Here is a 26,207-nt window from a genome sequence, read left to right as displayed (position 1 = left end):
AGCCATTGTAATAATAAAGTGCTTTATATATATATTGCCAAGGGCTCTAAGTTTCAATTATATCATTTTGCCCTCTGTCTAAAATTCATAGATTCAATCACGGCCATTCAATCTCCAAGTTCATTAAAGTGGAACTCTTTTGGTAGGAAAGAGATGAATAACATCCTTTTTCTCACTGCCATTTAATTGATTTAAGTATTGATGAAAATGAATTTGAAAAAAAATGTAATTTACATTTTAAATTAAAATAAAAATTGTGTAATTAATGCCAAAATAAAAGTGTGATTTTTCATAATTTTATAACATGTGTTTAATTTTAAAATTTAGTACCAGATCTTCTTGTATCTGCAAAGCAACCAAAATACGCATTACATTCTCTGCATACATTAACCTTAATGCTGGAAAATTTTGTAATTAATACCAGATTGCTATATTTCATATATATTCATTGATTTTTGAGATAGCCATTATATATTATTAAAGAGTAAAATTTCATATTAATTTTTATATATGTTGGCTGCAGTTATTGATCTAATGAAAAATATGAATTTTTCAATTTTTTTAATTGAATTGATATGATTTCTTTTTTTAGCAATATGTTTAATAATCAAATCTAACAAAAAGTCTAACTTAATCTATACAAACTCATTACTATACTTTAAAGTTATGAAATACATGTCTGCTTTTATGTACATTTTTTTAAATAATTCACATATTTTTAAGTGGAACTTTTTTTATGAAATGTCAATAGTTTTTTGATGAATAGTGAATAGTTAAATTGATGTGTGTTGTTAGTTTCTGATTATATTTTGTTTTCAGATGGCTAATGCCAAAATTTGTAACATAATAAATGACTTTCATATGTTATCCAATCTTCAGTTTGTAGAAAATGTAAGTATTCTTTATTTTAATTATAATGATTTGAGTTTGAATCAATTGCTGTTAGATATATTCTTTATAATCAATTGAAATAATTATTAGGAGGATAAATTAAGAAATTGATCATTTAAACCTATCCATATAATGTCCAATTTACAAACATTTTTCCATTCTTGTTTCATAGTTTGTGCAGTGATCTTTACTGCTAGAAACATTAAGAAAAGGATAATTTATTGGAATATTGTAAAATGTAAGATAGCATTGAAATACAATGCTTTTTAACAGCATTTGATGTTATTTTAATGCTAACTAATGAACTAAACTTTTGACCAACTTTCAAAGAGTATATAATGAAGAAATTTGGAAGACAATTCAGTGATCACATTTACAAAAGCTCTGATTAAAAATAAGTTAATTACTACTGCAAATTAAATCTAGAAAAATGTAATTTTCAGCACGTGATTGTATGAAATGAAATAAATGGAAAATGGGATATTTGATAGAAATGTGATAACAAATTGATGATTTATGGCTTTTGAGGCATCAATTTTTCGCTTTTAGGGTTATTAGAAAATAATGCAGATTGGTGATTTATCGCCAATTAAAGTTACAACTTGATTTCCACTTTACTCATTCTCTGAATTCAATTCTTACGAATATATATATATATATATAATGTATATATAGGGACAGAGACTGATACACAAGTTTTGTGATTGACTGCCTACAGTCCAATTTAAATTGGTTTATGACGTAAATTAATTAAGATAAATAATGGCTTAAAAAATAATGTTCTCACATGATAACTTGAAATTTGCGATCATAGATTTCATTTTTAGTTTTATTTTATTGTTGACTAATCAACTGAATTTTTATCAAACTTGTAGAGAGTATATGATGAAGAAATTCAAGAAACAGTTCCAGAACCAAAGCCGGTTGAAGTAAGTGAAATTTGTCAGTTAAATGATTTGAGAAACTTATGAAATCCATTTTTAATTATTTAATATTTCTTTATTTTAGAAAACAAAAGAGCAGAAAGAAGCTGAAATGCTTCCAAAAATAAAGAAAGCTGTAGAATTAGGCCTTGAAGTTTTAGATAAAGCTTTTACTAAAATCCATGTGGATGAAATTTCCGATAGTGAAGATGAAGATATATCATCCGATGGACGAACAATTCTTGAACCAAAGGTATATTCCAAACCATTAACCATGATTATGAATTTTTTATAATTACCATTTTATTTTTTTATGTGTCTGAATTGTTTTTATTTATTATCATTTACTTTATCTTATAATTATCAGAATCATTATAATCTTTGATTCAATTCAGATGACAGTATGTAGTAAATAGTTAAAGGCTGAATCAATGAATAATCTGATATATATTTCTCCATAGTTTAGAACTATAGAAAAAGATCTGCAAAATTAATCAATTTTCTTTTTAAATGCAGAGTGTTATTTCAAGTGTTTTAAAATTAAATTCCATCAAAAATATTTTATTTACTTATAAATATATTAGAACCATTCAGGATTTTTAATTTGGCTCGACTTTCTCCAAACTTGGTTCCTTTTTCCATACTTTTGAATTGAATTGTGAATTGCCTATATCCAGTGATGCAATTTCTGGTTTAAAAAACAATTCAAAATAAAATGAAATGATTGTGAGTTTTTGTCTTACTGAATTTTATGTTGTTTATGAAAAAATGCGATGCAGAAATAAAGGAAACGTGATTTTATAGCTGTAGAAAGTTTCAAAGATATGAATATAAACTTTTTTGTGATTTTGATTTTTAATTGAAAAATGATGTCTTTAATAGTTAGAAAGAGTTTTTATATGTGTATGGGAAAAATGTAATGAAATTTTTTTTTCCCCTTAAATAATATTACATACAAGTTGCTTAGTTGCTTTTTCTAAACATTGTGTTGTTTTCATTTTTTTATAGAAAATTTCTATTATTTAAGCATTGCAATTAGATTTTAGAGATGTATATATTGAGAAATTTATTGCTATGATGTTCAACTTAAGTATTTTCTCATGATTCTTTCTTTTAGTTCTGTCTTTAGAAAAAAGAAATCAGACACATTGTTCTGTTTTTTGACTGATAATTGTTTAATGTAGAACTCTTTTGAAATTCAGTAATTATTAAATTAATTTATAATTTTGCAATTAAGTACTTAATTTTGTAATTAAGTAATTATTAAATTTTGTAATTATTAAATGATTAGCTATTTGATATTTAATAATGATAATAGTTATTAATTATTTTATATTTAATAATAATGATGATTAGCTATTTGATTAAATTCTTTATAATTAGGATCCTTATGCAAGTCGCCCTTTGCCTTTTATTATTGGTTCGGAAGAATTTAATAATAATGATTATGCTGGTTTACAAGACCTACTTGAAGAAGGTAATAAAATTTTATTATTATTCATTTAGTTATTTTTTTTCTGAATGAATTTTATTTTTTCCCAGTATGAAGACATTTATTTTTGGCATTGTCTTATTTCATTCATTAATTATTTTTATCCTAGTTTAAATTACAAATTTCCTGTATAAATTGTATTCTCACAAAGCAGAGATCAACTGTGATATAGCAACTTGTAAATTTCTTCCTTTATGAAGTGATGACAGCAAATATTTGGAAAATATGTATATATTTCATTTAAACATATATAACCAGTGGGAGTGGTCTCCCCAGAAGTGTCTTGCATACTCTATAATAAAGCTATTATTCCCCCACTCTTACACACTCACACATAAAATTGTGCACTTTGGATAAGGCTGGAAATACTTTTCGTGGCATTGGTGAATAATGGTTATGAAATTTTTATCTGCGACATGAATTAAGCATTTTTACTGAATGTGATCCTTGGCTTTTTTTTCTGCAATTAATCCCTGGCATTTATCAATAGATACCAAAAATATAATTTTTGTTTTCAGCAAAACTAAACTGAACCATTGTTTGAAACCAAAACTTGACACAGAATTACAATTGTCGCAAAATTACATGCTAAATTTCATATATTTATTTTATTGCGGTTTTGAGTTATTGTATTTATCTGCTTGTGAAAGTACAGGCCAACAGAAAGTCATCCCCTTGATGGATTTGATTCAAAATTTTTTAAGTATATGCACTTTAGATACTAAAACTATGTATTGATTTTTATCTATCTACCTCTTTATTTTTTTTTAATTATCTTACTTTCGGTCAAATGCTTCCTGCAGATTAATTTCTTTCAAAGTTTGATATTAATCTACAAATTCAGTGTACAGACTACCTGCCTATAGTCTGTGTATTTTCTGTAGGCGGTTCAAGGTCACATTTTCTACCACGTTATTGGTACCAGACAACCAATAACAAGGTAGAAAATATGACCTTGAACCACCTACAGAAAATACACAGACTATAATTTTATCGATGTTGTTCAAAGCCCTCCCCCATTGGAACCTATGAGATAGACTGTCAAAATTTTGTATATATTCTTTACAACAAAGTTGTGGGTTCCTATTAAATTTTGACTGAAATCATTACACAGAAAACCTGTTTTATTAAAAGTGGATACAGTAACAGAATTGAAAATTTTAGTCTGTACATCTGCATGCTTGTAAATGTGATTACTTAAAAACACAATGATTTAGATAAATATAGTTTAGTATGTGATTGTGTTACTAAAGTTATTTTTCTGTATCATTCTTTTTTTCTTTTTGTGTTCTGTAAATTTTAATCGTATATAAAAAAATGATGAAAAAAATATATAATTGTTGGTTAGTCAAAGAATAGCTAATAAGTATTCTTATTTAATTCTTTGCTTGTAGCTAAAAATGATTGACAAATATATTTCCTTAAAATTTCTCAAGTAACTGTGTTAAACTGTTCAAAATTGTGCCATTTTCTTAAGGCTGGCATTAAACTTTCCTTTCTATTCATTCTATGGGATTGCATATATTTTTCTTTACTTAGATAGTTTCAGAAATTGTTGATTAGAAAGGAATCATATTGCAACAGCATCAATCATATTACATTTATGCTATTTGTTTTTGCATTGAATATACAGAGGAAAGTCAGATTGCTTCATACACTGAACCATTCAGTTTTTTTTTTAAATTATTAATGTCATTATTTTTTATAATAATGATGACATTATCACTGTTTATTGCTTAATCTGATGAACAATTGTCCTCGGGCAGCTATAGTGATCTCTTAAATCATTAGCACAAATAATTCAATTTACGTATTTCATGCACTTCTTTTTCATTTCAATATTTTCTAAATTATTTCTCTTCAGTATTCTAAATTTATGCTTAACCAATGAATTTGAAAATTGTCAAATAATTTTAACTTCATAAAATACTGGTTCAAATATAACATATAATACTAAACATTCATACCTTCCCAAATAATGTCTTAAATTTTATGAGGCATTTTGAGATTTTAGACAGAGGGCAGTATATAGCATTTCTTTTAAAATGATAAATTTAGTTTTACATTTCAATGCATTTTTAACATAATGATGTACATGATTCGTTTGTTACTTTATTTGCATTATATAAGTACAAAGGTTTTTATTTATCATGATTCATGACTATGGAATATTCATAGCCATTGTGTATTGTCTGCACAATAATATATAAATCTATGAAATTAGTGAATGTACTGGAACAGGTAGGAAACTGACCGATTATGCTTGAAGATAGTAATTTAATATTTTTTTATTTATCGAATTTATTCAAGAAATTCTCTTAACAATGAGACTAATAATATTGTTTATATTGACCTACCTGCAATCTCCCTTAGTTTCTGAATGGTATGCACAAATTCGTAACAAGCTTCATATAGTTAAGCCTACAATTGATTTCAGGCCCACTTTACACAGTAGAAAACTGGCTACCATTTTAATTAGGCTGAGAATTGGGCACACTCGATTCACCCATCAAAATTTGTTGATAGGGAACCAACACCATTTTGCTCAATTTGTCTTATGTCTGTTTTACACATTCTTGTAAATGTCCACAGTTTTCTTTCCAGCATCTTACATTTTTTTCAGAAATCTCATGCCGATTTGGGCAAGTTGCTTTCCAAAACTCTGCATGTTAACCTTTTTAGTTTTTTTTTAAAGTATTGGTTTTTATAATCATATATAAAAATTAGCCAAGCTTTTTAGTACTGTACCATACCTTACATCATTGTTGTGCTTTTTCATGACTCACATTTTTACGCTTTTTGACATTTGGATCTTGTAAACATTCCATGTTTCGCTTTTAATATAAACTGTTACACATATTTTATTTCTATAAATGTGACGCAGCCCAGCCAAAGATGGCATCTGTGCTATAAAACACAGAAAAACAAACCCTTAGTTCCTATTCAGTTATATATTAAGACTTTCTTTATATTTTAAGAGGTTAATTTTTATTATAATTAAAAGCTTATTTATAAATATTTTGCAGATGTTGAATATTCAGTTGAGGTGGAAAGCAGTATTTCTGAATCTGAGGAAACAACTACAGATGAGGTAAATTTGTACTATTTTTATGTTGTATTTGTTGTTACAAGTACTGCAACTCTTAATTTTCCTATTAAATTTTTTGTAAATTCTTTTTAATGCTTAATGATATTGATAGAATTTTTAATACCTGTAGGGAAATTGATAGTTTTCTACAGATTTTTTTTTCATCTTATTTTCTCATGAAATTTGTGGCATTAAGTTCCATATAAAGCAAATTTATTGTTTGGAATTCCTCTCATTGCTTTTTAACCCATTCACTGCTATTTGCAAGATATCTTGTAGGGAACTGCTGTAGAATTAAGCGTCTGTAAATTTCTCTATCAGTGAATGGGTTAAACAAGAAGTTTTAGTGCCAAAACAAAACAAAAAACTTTACAATTTGATCATTATTAGTTATTATGGAAAGTTATTTATATATTTAGACTATTTAATCAATATTTAACATAAAAAATGTTCACTGCTTAGCATTAAGTCAAAACTAAAGAGCACATACATATGGAATTAGTCTTCTGGAAGCAATGATTTTAGCAAGAAAACCAAATCCTTTTAGTGTCTAAACATAAAATGTGTACATCGTTCCTTGTTCTATAAGTAGGGCACATTACAATGAATTAATTTTTATCCTTGTAATAGTTTTAAAAGTGGGGAATATACAGTATATTTCTATGTATAAGTCAAAGAATTTTTACAATTTTTTCTAAAGCTAAATTACGTTATTCAGCTTTTATGCAGAATCACTAATATTTTAAAAGAAAAAAAGTGATTTTCTATTTGCTGCATAAAAATGATGTTGCCAAATATATCACTTTTTATTTTTATAGTTTATATTTCTTGCATTAAAAATTTAATTTTATATATATATGTAATATTATTTGTTGCGAAGCATGATGCAGTTTGAAGACAATGAAGATACTTTTAATTTCGTGACGTCATTTTATTTCATTTTGAAGAAGCAAGCATATGTACAAGCGACGAGCACACAGAACGACACAGAGAGGCATGAGGGAAGAGCTCTCGGACATTTTATCCCTGGTCTTATATAACCTATGATTTTGATAGGGAAAATATTTCTTTACAGTGCTAATGTATTATGAGATTTCGATAGGGATTTTCATTACAGGCGCCGAGAAGGTAGGGGAAACAAAGGGAGATTTTAAAAAAGAATTTGCTTGATCAGCGGTATGTTATCTCTTCACGCGTAGTGTGGGAAAGTTAGATTTTAGCTGATTCAACAATTTAACAAAGCTTCTCTTGAATTAATTAAGTAGAGACAGTGGAATTGGATCACGAAATAAGAGAATATTTTAGAATGAAGTTACCATGGGCTAAATTAAGATGAAGTTATTATGAAAATTAATTAAATTGAAATTAGAGTTAAAATATCATTACATATATATATATTTTCCTTCCCCAAATTTGTTTCTTATTGCTGGCTTTTTGTATAGGTGCCAAAACGTAATATGGGAATTAGCTCCTGGCTAAGGAAAAAGTATTGCTCATTTTTCAAATAAAAAAATACAACACAGGTAGAACAGATCATGTACAAGATAGCAATGAATCGAAAAAATGTGCTAGCTTCTGATACCAGGCTTAAAGGTTACCAGAGTTTAAACTATCGTGTTTTCGTTTTATTTTACAGTGACTTGATTTTAAAATATTCTATCAGTTTAACCTGCTTGGCGATGTTTTCACTCTTAAGGTGACATGTTTGAATGTCACTGGATTTTTTTTTTTTTTTTTTAATTATTCGATATATATACGGAACAGAAAGAGCGGGCTTTAGGCTTATACATGGATTGGCTTATATTCGGAACTATGCGTATCGAAATCATATTTTTCAAAATCGTATCTACTTATTTAAAAGTACCAAAATCGTAATTTTGGTACTTATTAATTAACGATAAAGGATTTGTGATTCGTTGGCATTTTGGTTGACGGAAAGGCGATTTTCTTGCTGTAAACTTTGTATAAACAGCGTAAACATGTTTGTTTTCTTCTTGTTAAGTTAGAAGCGCGCTCATAAGTTGGTGCGTTTTGGTGCTACGTTTGGCGAATTTGGCTCTTCTACCGTTAATTAATTAGTACATTCCCGAGTATCCGATTTGCGGCTATCCGGCCTCCGTACTATCTGGCCTAATTTTCTTTTATCGTAATTAAATGAGAAAGGCAAGATTTTGCATTGGCAATATTGCCAAGGCATTGGAAGCGGGCTACAATCCCCCTACATGCTGTGTGCAAAATACAAGTTGTGACAGGTAAAAGCAGCATTCTGCTCGTTGTTGATTATTTCATCAGTGTGTAATGGACCTCCATTGTTGCCGCGTTCCTGATTATTACTACACAGTACGTACAATATTCGTAAATTGTTCTTGGGGTGTGCTTGATGCTTTTTAAAGTATACCACATTGAAGATTACAGAATTTATGTTAAAATGTGAACAGTTAATATCCTTTAACTTGCTTTTTCTCTTATAAATTCTTGAAACGTGTAATGCAATATATAAGCATATAAAAACTACCAGTACAGAGCCTTCTATTTTAACTCGACACGTTACTGGCAACTGCTTCTATGATTCATTGGGCAGTGGACGCGTTCACATTCTACATAGCTTGAAATAAATGGTGGGCTTAGTACTCAATAAGAAGTGAGAAAATACATATTATAGCAGTGAGTTTTGATACAAAAGTACAAAAGTACAGTATCTTCTGCCATTGGTGGACAAAAAAATAAGTACATAGAACTCAGGCAATTCCGGCTTTTTCCTTATCTGGCCTCCCTTCCGCCACATTAGGCCAGATACTTGAGAGTGTACTATTCCATATTTTTTATTATGAAATTATGAGATGCTGCATCGTATTTTTTTTTTTTTTTTTTTTTTTTGAAAATATTATTACATTGCAATTGAATTTAAATGTGAATTTCAGGAAAAAATTCATACAAATGACTTTTTGCTTTGCATAAATATGTAATGCAGCAGATAGAATGAGCAGTCCTATTTAATAATTTTCTTTGCAGGAGGAGCCTTTGCCATTAGATGAAGACAAATTTACTGGAATGCCTAGTCAAAGGATGCGGCCTCAAAGTGAAAGTGATAAATATTCTTCCAGTGAAGAATCAGATTTATTTGGATCTGAAAAAGCAGAGAATGGTTTCATTTCGGATTCCTCTTTTGACAACAAAGCTAAAACCACTAAAAGCACAGAAGAGCTTAATGAAGAGGCAAAAGTGGAGAGAAAAGAGTCTAAAAGTTTTCAGCCAACCAATTTACCTCAAGTATTACCAGTTCCTAAAATGCAAGAAAAGAAAAAGGGTAAAATTTTGGATTATTTCTTTTTTTGTTAGAAGCTTATAATATTTCAAACATATTTTTTAGTATTTTATTTTTTTAGCATTTCCTTATTTAAATGTTTGGTTGATGCAATATATCTCAGCCTGTGGTATGTATATCCCCCCCAGGAGTATGTAAAATGGTTTTCTTTTTTTTTGGGGGGGGGGAGGAGGAGTAAGCTGAAAAAGTTATGTAATGGTGGAGACTAGTATATTTATTAAATATTAGTGAAAAGATGATGTTACCTTTTATTATGTATAAGTTTAGAGGGGGGGGGCCAGGCTCAGATGTCGTCCTTGTCATCTGACTGCGGTTCGAAATTACAAGGTACGTTCCATAGTCCTAGTGTTGCTTTAAAACGGGACGTTAATGTAACTAAACTAAACTTTATTATGCATGAATATAATAAAAGGTATAAACATAGAATATTATAGAGAAACACTGTTAATGAGGAAGTACGCTTCAGAATGTATAATTTTTATGGCATTATCGAAAATCGATGAGTAAGAAAATAGAAATATGTTTACACTTTTAATATTTGAATTGTGCTTACAATTATATAGCATCTTTACAGCAGTGATCATTTATAATTTAGCAATTTGTTAATTTCTTTATAATTTTAGATACTTCTAAAGTTTCATATTCAAAATTTAGGTAAACTAAGACTAAGGAATCTAAAAAGAAACTTGTAAAAATTGGAATTTTCATTTAGCACACACACACACCACACACACACACACACACACACACACACACACACACACACTATAATTTGACCTGTTTTGTGTTATTAATGATAGCATTTTGTAATTGACTTTTAATGCACTTGCTGATAAGCATTTTGAAACTTTCTCTCCTTATATATTCTTATTGGCAATAGACTATTTTATCATTTTTGAAATTTAATATCATTAAATTTTGTTATTAATGATGATTAAATATTATTTGAGTTATTTAATTAATTTTTGATTCCATACTTCCCACTTTATATGAGAAAAATAAGTTCAAGGTTTTCTATAATATTTATACTGATCAAGTTATGACAAAAAGATATAAAATAATTACATTTAAAATTTCTGTTTTTTGATGCACTTGCAAAAGTTTATTTGGAATTTGTTAAATTTGTTTACTTTAAAATGTGATTCCAACTTTTGCACTTCTGTAATTTCTAAGATGTTTGTTTAATACATCCTTAAAATAAATGACCCCGCAATGTTTTTTTTTATTATTATTTATTCTTCTTTTTCTTTTTTTTTGTATATATAGCATGTATGAGTAAAATCCTTTTAATTTTTTTTTGTTCAAAAAAATTGTATAGAAATAATCATTTATAGCATATATTTAGAAAATAAAATTATTTTTGTCATGTATTATTGCTTCTAACACCTTCTGTAAAAAATTTTCTCCAATAAGTAATTATGTTTCACCCAATGATAATGCAAATTATATCGGGACATGGAAGGTTTCCTGAATATTTCTACAGATTTGGAAGGATATGAGACAACACATGTATAGGTGAGAAAACAGGCTGAGTCCAGCACTACATAACAGAATGTGTTGAACTCAAAGAAATTAGAGGAAGACTCATTATGGATAGTGATAATTTTAACACAATATTACAACACCCTGGAAATTTAAAAATATTAAAAGAAATGATGGGAAAGATTTCTAGCCTTTTACCAACAGTTTGAAGATTCTTTGAATTTTTGTTGGGCATTGTTTTTTAGGCAAAGATTTGGATAGTTAGGGAGCATAACAGCCAGTCGCAGTAATTCCTTTTTATATGACTTAGTTCTATGGCAATGGAATGACAAGTTGTAATTAAATGAAAAATAAGTTATTATGTAACTGTTTTGTAATATTTCCTGAATCTTTAAAATATAGTGCTCTATGATAAAGTTTACATTCTAGGAAATTTTTTGCCAGTAGAAAAAAATTAAAATTATATATTTATAAAAACTATGTTTTTACTTCTTTTTATATCTTATAAATAACTTATTATTGGAACAAACTAAATATATATATATATATGCTCTTTCTAAGCAAATATCAAATTATCAAGTTGGTAAGAAGTTATTTTCAATTTATTTAAAGCAATGGATTTACTAAAATTTGTTACAATGATGAATTTAATGTTAAGGGAAACAAATTTGGCCCTGAACTACAAATTTAATAGCATGATCATATATCAAATTTCATTTATCATTGTGTTTTTTGAGTTATCATACATACTGTTATCAAATTGATAACCTTTGAGGGATTGATATTGAGGAAGATCGATTAGTCCATAATGTTATTTGTCATGATCTGACTCCATGTAAGGGTTTGGAAGCAATCACTCTTCGATTATATCAAAAATATATCTTTATTAGACACACAACAACATCGCACGCTCTGTCCCTCGGAGCTACTCTGGTTATGTTTTTTCTCCGCTCCCCGAGAGGCGGGAAGCTGAGTCTTGCTGCGCATTCAAGGCCAATTTATGATTAATGGAGATGAAACGCATATCAAACTTAGGCGCGCTTTCTCTGAGAGAATTAGAACGATCGCTACAATATATTTAATATGAATCTACATTATAATTGCTAAAATTTATACTAAACTATATAGCTCTTGATATTTCATAGTATTTTGTTCACTTGTTCTCTGCTAGACTGACAAAACGTCTTGTTCAAAATTTGATTTTAAAAAAATGAATTAGCTGTAAAAACAATAATTAGAAGCAAATTTCATCCTTCTATTTCATCGAATTTTTCAATTACTGTGTTCACAGATAAATGTAATTCCAAAAATGTGTTTTTGGGATTCAGAGTGATCTAAAACATGAAGATCTGTCAAAAGCTCAAAATCGTATTTTTTTATCCTACGATACTTTCTTTTTGTGCTTTTCATATACAAGAAAAAAAATTTTTAACATATTTTGTGAAAATAATATAATTTCTGACTGCTTTTAAGAATGAGTTTATGAAATTTTTTTTTTAAGTTATTGTTTTAGTGCATTATGATATTTAATTTATGAGAGTTATTTATTGAATTTTCCTGACAGCTAGAAAAAACATAATTAATTGAATTGTTAATAATATGTAATAATCACTTATTACCAGTAGATTATGTATTGTTTATAAATCATAAAAGCATTAACGAATTATGGGAAATATTTTTTATTTACTAATTGCAATCTAACAATGTTAATTTTAAAATGTATTCTTATTTTCAGTTAGTGAAGATCTTTTTGCAACTGATGAACCATCAGATGATGAATCTCCTTTCAGAAAAAAGACTGGATTATTTACATCTGGTTTGAAATTTGATGATGATGAAAAGGTATTTTTCATTTATTTTAATTATATATAAATAATATATGATTTTTTTTATTTTGTTTTATTTAAGATTTTAATGAAAAAAATTAAAATATCTTACTTTTAATCCAGGATATGTTTTCGGACGATTTGTTTGGAGAAAAACCAAAAGAAACTAAAAAAGTGTCTGAAAGCCCTAAGCCTTCTCCTACAACAAAAATTAATAGTAATGAATTTTCTTTTTTCTTTCTTTTTTTTTATTTGCATATTTGCTGGTAATCCTTGAATGACCAAGACTTTAAAGTGACTCAGAATTGGTCACTAAAACTCATTCATAAATATTTACTTTTTAGAATCACTTCCATATTGGAACCTAGTTAGAGTTTTAATTCCTTCTGGTGAGGAAAGGGAAGAATCTATTTCCCTAACCAGATGTACAGAGACGCCGATGGGGCGCCCTGTACTCTCTCTCTCTGTCTTGTCCTTGTGTTGTAGTTCATATATGTGTAAAATAGAACCTATGAAAGTTTCAACTCCTGCTTCTTCATTAATGGAATTGTCATGCATTGACTGTACAAACCATAATATTGACATTTTAATTGATAACCTTTATTTTGGTATATCTTTAAAATATTTTAATTTCACAATCTTGAATCAAAAATCTCATTTTAATATTTTTGGAGTTTTCAAAACAAAAAAAATTGATTTTGAAAGATACTTGATTTTAACCATTTATAATATTTTTGGCTTTTAATGATTTTTGTTTTGTTTTATTTTTTGTATGTACTTCTATTTCACCCAAATGTTCTGACTTTATGAATAAAATTTCCATTGTTTTTAAAAACTTTTTCAGTTATGGTGCAGTTATTCTATTTCAACAGTATTGCCATGAAGTTTTATGATTTATATAATAAAATAATAGAAATACTGTTCAATCTCATATGATATTTGAAATAAAAAGTCCTAGTATCATATCATACTTATTTTTTTTTTCCTTCTTTTAAAAATTTTTTTAACTTCCCACAAAATTAAAACTTCCAGATTTAATCCTTTATACTTTTTTTCTGGAGAAGCAACTGTTCAGAAAGATAAAGAGGAGCCTGTTCTGTTTGGCAATGATGAAGACAGTGATGATGATATTTTCAATACTCTCATGAAAACAAAAACACCTTCAACTGTAAAAGAAAGTAAGGTACGTAAAATTAACTAAAATGTCAAAAAAAAAACCTATTCATAGAATGAATAAATATTGACTATCATTAAAAGTAAATTATTTTACAAAAAGGTCTTTTAACTATATTTTTTATTCACTTGTTTCCTACCTTAACTATCTTATACAGTCTTTGATCAGTATATATAATTTAAGAAAGTTTCATGGATAAAATTAGTGTTATGTATAGATATTAAGGATAAACTTTTTATAATATTTTCTTATTTCCATCAATTATAAAAATTTAAATGCAATGTATTTTTATTACTCTTTAAAATTTGGTTATTTTGCCTTCATTTTCTTATTTTTCTTTATTTTCTTTTTATGAAATCTTAATCATCTTACCAAAAAATATTTGATTATGAACTTAGATTGCAGATTACTTCTAGATTGTATTTTAAAACGTAATAAATTAAAAATTGTACTATTTTTGGGTAAAGCTAAAAATACTACTTCTGTATATACAGTGATGCATATAATTTACATGCTTCAATTCAATTGCAAACAAATCATAAGATTAAAAGCAACTACATTTTCAGTGCATTTTATTTGTGCAGAATAAAACAAAATTTTATATAACACTACGCATTTGTATTAGTCTTTGTAAAATTTGATAATTTTTTTCAATTGAATGATATAAGCTTAAAAATTATAAAGATTTTATCTTTATCACCTATATTTTAATTAGCTTGTATTTGCTAATAAAATGTTAAAAATGCTTTAGAATGCAAAAAAAAAAAAAAAAAAAACATTTTTGTATAATAGCAAATTATTTTTCAAGATGCTGTTCTAGAACTTAACAAATAATTTATTATGGAACAATCGAACACAATTTACTATTATTCAAGAGATTAAATTTTAATTGTTTTGGGAGCACCTTCATTTATTTTTCTTTGTGAAATTGAAATTTACTCATATACAAATTTATAAAAATGGATTTGAATTTATGCTTCTTGTTGTCAATGTAATGAAATGTATTTTTAATAATAGACTGTCTCAAGACCATTGCTTTCCTAAAAAGAAATCGTAAAAGGCAGGTTCGAAAAGAACTCCTTTCTCTTGGAAATGCTAAACTAGCTATAACATGAAAAAAAAGTGCAAAGATTTCGCCTTTGACATCTGTAATATAATTAGTTTGTGTTTACTAACAAAAGATTGAAAATGCTTCAGAATACTAAAAAAAAAATATATTTGTATAATAGCAAATTATTTTTTAAGATACTGTTTTAGAACTTTAAAAAATAATTTATTACAGAACAGCAGAACACAATTTATGAATCTGAAAGATATTAACTTTTAATTGTTTTAGGAAGGCCTTCATTTTTTTTCTTTGTGAAATTTATTTATATATAAATTCATATGAAGAGATGCGAACTCATGCTTCTTGTTGCCAATGTCAGAAAATGTAATTTTAATAATAGACTGCCTGAAAAGCATTGCTTTCCTAAACAAAATTTGTAAAGGGTGGTTTCAAAAAGAATTCATTTTCGTTGGAAATGTTAAACTAGCTGTAACATGAAGGTTTCATAAATAACCATTCCTTACTTGAGGGTTTTTCCCCCCTTTCTGAATGCATATTTTCTGCCGTAAATAAGCAATGAATAAAATTATATATTTGGTTTTTGAGATTTCACCATTTTATTAATTGGATAGTTTTTCTCTTTTCTATGGAAATTGAATTTGGTTATTTCAAATTCTGAATCCATTTGATTTTAAATAATATCGCTTTTCTGAATTTTTTTACTTTCTTTTTTTCAGACAAATAAGCAGAGCCCATCAGACAAGGCAGATAGCTCATCTACTCCTTCATCAGCTCCATCTACTAAACCTTCAGGGAATGCTTTTGATTTTATGGGTGGAGGAGGGAATTCTGATTCCTTATTTGGTGATGAATCAGATGCTGATGATTTGTTTACAACCAAAAAAAGTAGTGCGTAAGTAGAAATTAGAAATATTGAAATCGAATTTTCGAAATAACCAATTTATTCTTTGCCAGAAATTCTTCTGTCACCCAATTGTATTTAAATGATTTTTTTTTAATATTGAATTTTTTTTCAGCATCTAAGAAAACTATAAATGGAACTTTGATTTATGAATAATATGAAAGTAAATTGGAATAATGTGTGAGGACTGATTTTACTAAATATTTTTAAGTGCTGTCCTTGAATTTTGTTTTGGAAAAAATGAACTTGGAAAATGTTTTAAATAATCAGATTTTCAGAAAGTTAAAAGAAAAAAAAAATCAAAAACTTCTTTAAAGCCATTAGAAAACTCATGCAATTGTTTGATTGGGTTTCTTTTGAAGCTATTTTTTCTTGTCTGTTTATACATTTCTTCTATAAATGAAAGTAAAAAAATATAATTCATTATAATTTTATTCTAAAAAAATATTTAAAATACAGAAATTCTGTCTCTTTCATTAGATGTTTGTCAAATTTTTCATGAAATAAAAATGCCTAATATTACAGGCTATTTATATTCATTTTATAGTAAATCAAATTTTGATCTCTGAATTGTAAATTATGTAACTTTCTGTAAAAATATTGTCAAATATTAATATAATTTTTCCTGATATTAAAGTTTTTACCAAAATACAAGAAAGTATGTGAAAACATTTTTTTTTTTTCTGTTTACCTTAATTTACAGTTACTTGTAATAATGATGTAGAAAAAATATTACTTGCAGCAATAACTGTTACTGGTATTTTAATCACAATGATATGACTTCTAATACCATTAATCAGTCATCCTTTTGAATGAATACAATTGATTTAATTTTGTTTGAATCATGTTAAATTAATTATTTGGAAATTCATTGCTGATACAGTTTATACAAAAGTTAAAACTGTTAAGTTTTTATATATTTTTATTTCTAATTTCAGTTCTTCATTCAAAATTCATTAAATTAGATTGCAATTTGTTTTAAATTAGTATTTAATATGAAATAAATAAAAAATAAAATTTTATCTCCAATGAATAGTTTTGTAAATAATTTGATATTAATTTTTGAATTTCTCGTGTTTCTTCTCAATAAATTATCTTCTCAGAAATATTCCTGCAATTTAAATTAATTTTAATATTAATTTTATTTATAGAAAGAAATTTGATTTTGAAGCATCTCAAGATGATGATGACGATTTGTTTGGCTTAAGTGGTGGCAAAGCTTCCAAGAAAATTGAGGTAATATTATTAAAAATTAGAATCAAATTATGTCATTCCATTCATATCATTATTTTATCACCTATTTGTTAATTTTATTCATCTTTAATAAAATAGAATTATTTTTATTCTCATGAAATCTAAGCTTAATTTTTTCTGTTATAAATTAATGTTATTAGAAAAACAAGTTTGTATAGCAGATTTATCTCTTAACTATTAAAATTATTGCATGTTAAAATCTCTCTCAAAATAATCAAAAAAATTGTGTTTCATGGCTGAAAATTTTCATTTGTATATAGATTTTCAACTTTATTTGATGTACATATTGCAGTAAATTATATAACTCAGTTGCAAATTTTATTATAGTTTTATTTTTTATTTCTGTACGAAGAAGATGTTTAATTTATATTGAAAATAGATAAATAGTACTTTGTAGATAATAGATTTTATTTTTATATTTTCAGGCAGCTGAATCAAAAAAATTAGAAGAGACAAAGCCATCATTATTTGAAGAAAGTGATGAAATAGATAAGGTAATAATTTTGGGTGCATTCCCATTTTTTGTCATTCATATAAATTGTTTAAATTATATTAAACTACCATTATGTTTTGATTAAATGTTGTACTGTTTTTGTTTGTTAAAACCATAGAAAAGTACAGTAATTATTCATTACTGTAAATCTGATTTTTTTTTTTTTTTTTTTTTTTGCTCTAATAACTTGCAAAAAGATTTTAATAACTTGCAAAAAGATTTTAATATGCAAGGATTAAAATATTCTTAATATTTTAATCCTTGCATATATTAAAAAATCCTATCCTAATACAATCCTAAATACTATCTTAAAAAATTATGAAATGACACACATGCTTTATATAATTATTTGAAACAGATAATTATATATGTAATAATATTTTAAACTCTAATTTCAATTAATTTCCAAAGTTTTGTCTTAAATTAGCCCATATTAACTTCATTCTAAAATATTCTCTTATTTCCTGATCCTATTCCACTTTTTCTATTTAATTAATGCAACACAAGTTCTAAAATTGCTGAATTGGCTAAAAGCAGACAAGTTCCCACACTCTGAGTGAAGGGATAAAATAGTGCCGATCTAAACAAATTCTTAAAAAAAGATCCCTATGATTCCCTTATCTGTTACTGACATATGTTGGAAATCCCTGTTAAAATCTCACAGTATATATATTCACAGGGATAAAATTTTCATTAGCTTTTCCTCATTTCATTTTGTGTCATTCTATGTTGTGCTCATCCTTTCTGCTTGTACAAAAAAATCATGCCTCCCGGGATGGAAATAAAACGAAGTTAAAAATTCAAAGTGTCTTCTCTCATTTCTGCCACGACTCTGCTTCAAAAATAATGCTTACATATATATGATTTTTTTATGAATATCTCACTATATTTAGTCTTTCTTTGTTTGTTCAAATAAATTAGTATTTTTTAGTATTTGGTTCACTTGAAATGTAAGAAATACGTTGATAGAGCTCAGTTTAATTTATTGGGATTAAGTGAAACAGTATTCATGCAGCTTTTATTATTTGTAATCGTTTATTTTTTCATTGGTGCAAATGAAAACTAACTCTAAATTTCTTTAAAATAAAATATTTGCTTCTTTTTTTTTATATAATGTGTTTCACATGTAAAACTTTAATTGTGATAATGGAACATTGTTATAGAAATCTATAGATGGACATGATATTCCAAAGATGTTAAAATGAATATGTATTATAAAAATATTTACATGCTAATGAAATAAAATTTATCCTTCATTTATAATCTGTTTCAGACCACTGGGGGTTTTTATTGCTTTATTTAATATAATCTTTATCTGTCCTTTTTCTCTAGCCGTACAAGAAAATGGGCACACCTTTGCCTGGTTTGGTACCCTCAAAGCCAAAAGAAACAAAACCTGAAGAGATTTCGAAACCTCAGAGTGTAATATTCAAACTTAAAAAATTAAAGCATGTTAATATTTGTGAGTATCTCTGTTTACATCTCGGCTAAAATGTGTAAAGAAATGTTCTTATTTCTTTAGTCTTATAAGAAAATTGGCCAGCCATTACCTGGTCTTGTTCCCAGGAAGTCAGATAGTCTCTTTGAAGATAAAGATAGCTCTTCACAGAAATCATCACCAGCCATTTCTACCAAAAAAGTGAAAGATTCCATCTTTGATGATAGTGATAGTTCTGGTCAAGTAAATATAAATATCTTTTTTCAAATTTATAGAATCATTGATCTTCTATTTTTACTTTTAATTGAAAATAAGTACTCATTTTATTATATATAATAGAAATAATACTTTCCATTTATTTGAATATGAATTATAGTAATGATAAACATGCTTTGCTCTGCATATAAAATTTTTATTATATTTTCTATCATTTACCATTTTTATTATTTTAAATAAATTTTATAAATTATTTTTAAACATATCTATTTTGAAAATATTTGTATCTAAATCAGGTGCATATTGTTATAGCTCTAATAATATAAAATAATAAAAAAAAACTAACTAGTTAAAATAAATTACAAACAACATAATTTTTAGTGTTGGTTACTTAATTTAGTTATATAAAGAATTATATTCAGAAATGTTTTTGTATTCCATAGCGTGTTTCTTTTATCAAACATTATTTATTTTGTAATTAATATTCAGTTTAATTCTGAACTCCCTTTAAAATTGTTCATTTTTTTTAAATAGTATTTTGCAAATAATATCTAATTTAATTTTGAATTTTATTTAGAAAGTTCTTACATTTTTAAGTGCTTTTTTTTTTTCTGGCAGTTTATAAAATTTGTTTTTACAAAATTGTCAGAGAGTTGAATTCTTCATCTTTTAACTATAATTATGAATGCATTACTTTATACTTGTTCAATTAAGATAGCCTTATTTATATGCTTACAGGAAGACAAACCTCTAGTAGTCCCTGTTAAACAATCCATACCAAAAAAGAAAGAAATCAGTCTTTTTGATGATGAACCTGATGATGATGATATTTTCAGCCAGGTAATATATGTGTGTGAAGAAAAAAATCATACACTGAGATTTTCAAGTTATTCGATGAAAATAACATAGTATGTATTACATATTAGATTTCTTGAAACTTTTCCTCACTTGAAAATAAGATTTGGCAGATTTTTATTCTCTTTGTTATTGTGGCAATATTAATTTATTTTCTATGATTTTATATTCCTGTTTATTATTCTTAATACTAAAAGAAATTATTTTAAATTTAATTTTCTTCAAATCACATCTCAAAAAAGAGTGATTAGTTTTCATCTCTGGCAGTTACATTCCTCCTATGCATTTTCTGTTTATATATATATATATATATATATATATATATATATATATATATATATATATATATATATGCAATGATATGTCTTAATCTAATTTAAATCTTAATTAATTTTTATTTTAGTTTAGCCCTTATTAACTTCATTCTAAAATGGTATCTTACTTCCAGATCCGATTCCCACTTTTTATTAAATTAATTCTGATGACTTCACCATTTTCTCATACTCTGAGTGAAGGGATAAAAATCCTTAATGCTTGTAACATTCTTTGAAAGATACCTAAGATTCCCATTCGTGAGAGTGCATGTGCCAAAGAAATCCCTATCAAAATCTCATAGTAAAATCATTGAAATGAAAAATTTTGGTCTCTTCTGTTCTTTTGTTGCAATACAGACTGAAATATTTCTCACCGTTTACTCTTTGTACATAAATTGTGCCTCTAATGGTGAAATAAATTGCAGTTTTAAAATTTCAGAAGTTTCTTCTGTTTAGCCACACACTTGCTGAAATATGTCTACATGCACACAAACGCATTTATATAAATCATATTCCATATTAGTTGACTTATTTATTCTTTTTTCTTTTATGTTTTCAGGTGCCTAAAAAACTCATGTCTCCTGGAGAATCGCCTTCATTAATGAATAAATCGGGCAAATCTCAGTTCAGCAAGCTACATGTTTGTTTAAGAACTTTCTGCTCTTATTTATTTTTACATTATTACATTTTTGTATCTAAAAAATCATTATCTGTGTTATTTTTCAAACCTGTAATTATTTAAGGTAATAATCTGTAATTGTTAGTTTTTATACCATTTTCAAGAAAATAATAAATATGGAATATGAATTCAAAACTTTTTATATAAATTATAAACATTTCTATTATTTCTTTAAAGTATATTTTATTTTGAAATATCTAGTTATTTGATATTAATTAAATCATTTCGTCTCACAATTTCTTTTCTTCCTGTATTGCTTATTAAAAATATTTACAAAAGTACAGCTTTCAAACTCGGTTATCTTTTTTTTTTTTTAACTTATTAAAACTCATTTTAAAACTCATTAAAAATTAATTTGCCAAACATAAGCATTAATTTCAAATTATGTGTTTTGCAATTTTTTTAAACCTGTATTTTTATCATTTTTGTCTGTTTACAAATTTTTTCAATAGATTTTTTTTTTCTAAGTTATGGGTAGTGTTTTTTCCCCCCAACATTGTTTGAAAATGCAAATCAAACCAATTTTAATATCAGACATGTTAAAAATTTCAACAGTATGGGTTTTTTAATAAATTGGAAAGAAAATAACTTTTTCATTTATTATTCCCAAAAATATTATTAAAATTATCTCCAAGAAGTAATTGTAACTATCAGTTTCTTAAACTAAATTGAAAGGTTTTTTTTATTATTTTTTTTTATTGTAACATAGGATTGTTTATTAGCTGGATATTATCTATAATATTATCTTTAATTCATAAAGCTCCAGAAAGTAGATTATTGTCCTAGAACTGTCAAATTTAGCATGTGGCTGCTTATTGATAGTAAGGCTCAAGAAAATCGATTGTTTGATCTAGAATTATCAAATTTAACATGCTGTTACTTTTTATTAGTAGGTTTTTACTAAGAAAGGTTTATTTGAAAATTTAAATTATTTTTTTTTAATTAAATATATTTAAAGCATAAGGTTACATCAGATTTAGAGCATATTATCACACAAAGTCATACTTATACTTTAAAATTAAAGAAAATTATTTTTCATCAGTAGAAATTTTATTCCGTAAATATTTTCTATTAGCTTATTAATTTTTAAAAAAATGTTTTGATTATATTTTGCAAAATTTCCTTTTTATTGTTTTAATGACACCATTTATGCATATGTGTTGCAATGATATTGAATAAATTTTTGTGAGCCTATTATTGTTGATATAATTAAGAGTTATTTTTTTGAAATAATGTAAAAAAAGATGAATTAATTCTAAAGCATTATTATGTTACCAAGTTTGGAATTAGAAGTTTGAATGATCTCCAAAATTTTCTTATGAATGACTTTTGTATTAATGAGTCGTATAATTATTATTACCTTATTATAATTTAGCAGGTTTGTTTTATAAACATTAATTTGTGTTAAAACTGCAAAATCTGGTTCTTGTTTAGAGTGAAGATAAACCTGAAAAGAAAGAAAAGGCTCCAAGTCTTTTTGAAGATGATGAAGATATTTTCAAGCAGGTGAAAAAAAAAATGACGACACTTATTTAAATTAGAGATTTTTTATCATTCTTTTTTTATATATATATGCATTTAAATGTAACACCTGTGAAAAAAAAATCATATCATAAGTTTAGTTTCTTAAAATAATTTAATGCAAAAATTAAACGTAAAATTATTTAAACTCTTTTCACTCACAACCTACTATTAATTAGAAAAGTTCTGCCTTAAGTGTAAACTTTGAAAATAAATCGAAAAAAGAGACATTATTTGATAATTAAAAATAAATTTAATTCAAATAATTTGTATTATTTAGTAATGCTGAAAAATCTTTACGAATTATTTTGATAATCTTTGGTCTGCAATATTTTTTCTATGCGATTCTCAATGGAATTTAGCAAGACATTTATTTAGTTTCAAGTTGCTTAATTATTCGCTGTTGTTTTTTGTATTTTCTTTGCATTATGCCTTTTTAATTAATTATAAGTATTTTAATTATAATTCTTTAATTAGAATATAATAATTTTAATATAAATATATTTAGATTTATAATAATTATGTATAATGATTTTAAGTATATAAAACAAATGAATTTCAAAAATTTGTCTTTTCACTAATTTTCTAAAAAAATCTAAGTAACATTTTGGAATTTACTGATTAATAAAATGAGAGACAATTTGAGATATTTAATGCAAATTAAGAACAAATATCGGATACTTTTTCTATAAAAAAAATGACCTTTTTTTATATTTGAAATTTGAGACCATCTCGATGAATGCATAATATTTAATCACTTTAGTTAAGTGTGAACATCTATAAACAAAAAGAAAGTTTCCATACGTTTGTTCTGGAATGACATTGCTTATTGATATATTTTTTCAGGAAATTAAAAGCAAACCTGCTCCTGCTGTTAGTAAAACAAAAGATCTCTCACTGTTCGAAGATAGTGATAACTTTGATCTTTTTAGTCCAAAAACTGAAGTCCAAAAGCGAACTGAACCAGTATCGGTAAGTGAGGATCAACTATTTTCATTTTATGCCCTTTATTATATTTTGTCGTAAATTGCTTTTTTATATACTGTGTGGTTGCAACTGAATGTGCTGCTTTTATAGGAATTTCAGCACTGTAAATTTTTTTGGTTTGTGTATAAAAAATAAAATTTATTTTGTGCATAATAAAAATATTTTTTGATTCCTTAAAATTGAAACTGATATTTTGATGTTTCCATGCTGTAAATAAAATGCCATAATTTTCAGATAAAGACTTAAAGCTGTGTTTCCTCTAGTTACAATATATAGTCCATATCTTATAATAAATTGATATTTTTTGTGTATGTAGTATGATATTTTATACTTTAATAATCCATAATAATTTTTTTTTTCTATTTCTTGGATTATTTGTATATCCCAAGTGTGGTTTCATCATTATTTTATGATCGATGTGAAATGCCTATCAAAATCTCATAGTAAAATCACTGAAGGGAATATTTCGATCACTTCGATCTTATATTTCTATTTAAAGAGTTTAACCCATATTAACTGATCTCTTATTTCCTAATCCAATTCCACCTTTTTTATTTAATTAATCCTACACAAGCTCTATAAAACTGCTTTATCAGCAGGTTCCCATGCTTCAAGTAAAAGGATAAAAAATTTTAATGTTTAGCAAATTCTTTTGAAGATACCTAGATTACTTTTCCTAATTGACATGTGTCAAAGAAATCCCTATTAAAATGTCAAAGTAAAATAATCGAGGGTAAAAATTTCTCTCTCTTGTGCTCTGATATTGCTTGTGAATGTACATCAGTTTCATTACCACTTCTTATACATAAATTTTGCCTCCTGGGATGGAATAAAGTGAAGTTTTAAAATCTTCAACAATGTCTTCTCTATTCTTAACCATGCAATTGCTTAAAAATATGCTTGCGTTATATGTATATAAACCATAGTTTTCCAGAAAGAAGAGAAATTTGGAATTAACTACAATTTATTTTTCCACGGAAGGGCATGACTTCTATACAGGAATCTAAGGCTGAACAGTCTGTCTGAACTGGACACAAGAGAAAAATGTGTGGAAGTTTTCCCTTAAAGCATTTTCTAAGAGATTCCTTTCAGGATTTCTTGTGTTGATTATGAATGGTGTATTAGACAGTGAGTTTTATAAGGCTAATGCATGTATATTGAAAATATATGACTGAAATGGGAGGAATAATAGTTATGTACTGATGGAAAATATAGTTTATATAAAAATAAATATACAACTTTCCATCTTTCTAGGTAAAGGAAAGCTTAAAAGATGACCTCTTTAAATCATCAGATGAAACCGACAGTTCTGCTAAACCTAAATCAGTAAGTTGGTGTTACTTTGAATGTAAAAAAATGGCTGTCCCCTCTTTTCCTCTTTCCTAATACAAATCAAAATAATTTGCATTTCATATCAATTTTTTCCCTATGAAAATACTTTTGGCTTTCATTTATAGATACCACAACCTGTTAAAGATAATATATTTGCTGATGTTTTAAGCAGTGATGAAGGCATATCTGCAACCAAACCTGAGGTAATAATTTAATTAATTGACTCTTTTAAATTAAATTATGCATATAAAATGACTTCATTTGTTTCAAGTTCATCAACAGTTATGAAATTTCTTACACCTGTAGTAAATAATTTACTTTATTTTTTAAATATTTTTTTAAACAGTGCTATTAAGCAATATAGGATTTCAATTGTTTCTTTAATAATGTATGTAAGAAAGTTTAATTTTTTTCTTTATTTTTAAAAATTCTTCAGATCTTATTCTAGCTCAACTTATGATTTTATTGTTTCAAATGTTCATTTTTGTGAGATTAATTCTTTTTGCTGATTTGATCTAATTAAATACCATTTGGTGACAACTTGGAAGATAAATTTTCTTTCTTAAATTCTTATTAGTAGTTAATAAAACTGTCAGATAATTGAGAAATTTTTTTAAAAAATGTTGTCTTATTCTGACAAATAAACTAAATGCATTTATTATTAAAAGATTTTCTACTTTGTTTCGAATGAGAACTAAAAAGGTGAATTATCTAATTTCTTAAGTAAAGTATGACTCTTATTAACTTATTATTATAATAAGTTAAAAAAAATTGTAGGAAATTTCAACCACATGTCCAAAATAATGTAACATGCAGATATTTTAGGTTTGATTCATGTCATTTAAAAAATAATTTTTTTTTTAATTGTAACAACAGTAATGTTTACTCAGAAAATATATGTAATATCATTGACATTTGAATTGACGTTTTAAAGATTAATCTTTTTT

At 26.2% G+C, this 26,207-nt stretch overlaps 1 protein-coding gene across 2 annotated transcripts in view; it reads left to right on the top strand.

Moving 5' to 3' along the window:
* The window catches only part of LOC129972304 (WASH complex subunit 2-like), a 41,686-nt gene that overhangs the window by 2,362 nt on the left and 13,117 nt on the right, over positions 1-26,207 (top strand). Inside the window, exons 4-23 of one of the 2 annotated variants that reach the window (XM_056086391.1) lie at positions 820-891; positions 1,767-1,820; positions 1,900-2,067; positions 3,198-3,291; positions 6,333-6,397; positions 9,407-9,701; positions 12,937-13,043; positions 13,151-13,244; positions 14,089-14,210; positions 15,987-16,162; positions 17,323-17,407; positions 17,851-17,919; positions 19,251-19,340; positions 19,441-19,599; positions 20,311-20,412; positions 21,301-21,381; positions 22,855-22,926; positions 23,788-23,913; positions 25,183-25,254; positions 25,386-25,463. In XM_056086391.1, coding sequence (XP_055942366.1) covers positions 820-891; positions 1,767-1,820; positions 1,900-2,067; positions 3,198-3,291; positions 6,333-6,397; positions 9,407-9,701; positions 12,937-13,043; positions 13,151-13,244; positions 14,089-14,210; positions 15,987-16,162; positions 17,323-17,407; positions 17,851-17,919; positions 19,251-19,340; positions 19,441-19,599; positions 20,311-20,412; positions 21,301-21,381; positions 22,855-22,926; positions 23,788-23,913; positions 25,183-25,254; positions 25,386-25,463 — 2,181 coding nt within the window. The remainder of the gene's footprint in view (positions 1-819; positions 892-1,766; positions 1,821-1,899; positions 2,068-3,197; positions 3,292-6,332; positions 6,398-9,406; positions 9,702-12,936; positions 13,044-13,150; positions 13,245-14,088; positions 14,211-15,986; positions 16,163-17,322; positions 17,408-17,850; positions 17,920-19,250; positions 19,341-19,440; positions 19,600-20,310; positions 20,413-21,300; positions 21,382-22,854; positions 22,927-23,787; positions 23,914-25,182; positions 25,255-25,385; positions 25,464-26,207) is intronic. The other variant, XM_056086392.1, reaches the window with a different exon arrangement.

The sequence above is a fragment of the Argiope bruennichi genome, chromosome 6, assembly GCF_947563725.1.
Source record: "Argiope bruennichi chromosome 6, qqArgBrue1.1, whole genome shotgun sequence".
In the NCBI taxonomy this organism is placed as follows: Eukaryota; Metazoa; Arthropoda; class Arachnida; order Araneae; family Araneidae; genus Argiope; species Argiope bruennichi.
This window is presented reverse-complemented; position numbering and strand designations above follow the sequence as displayed.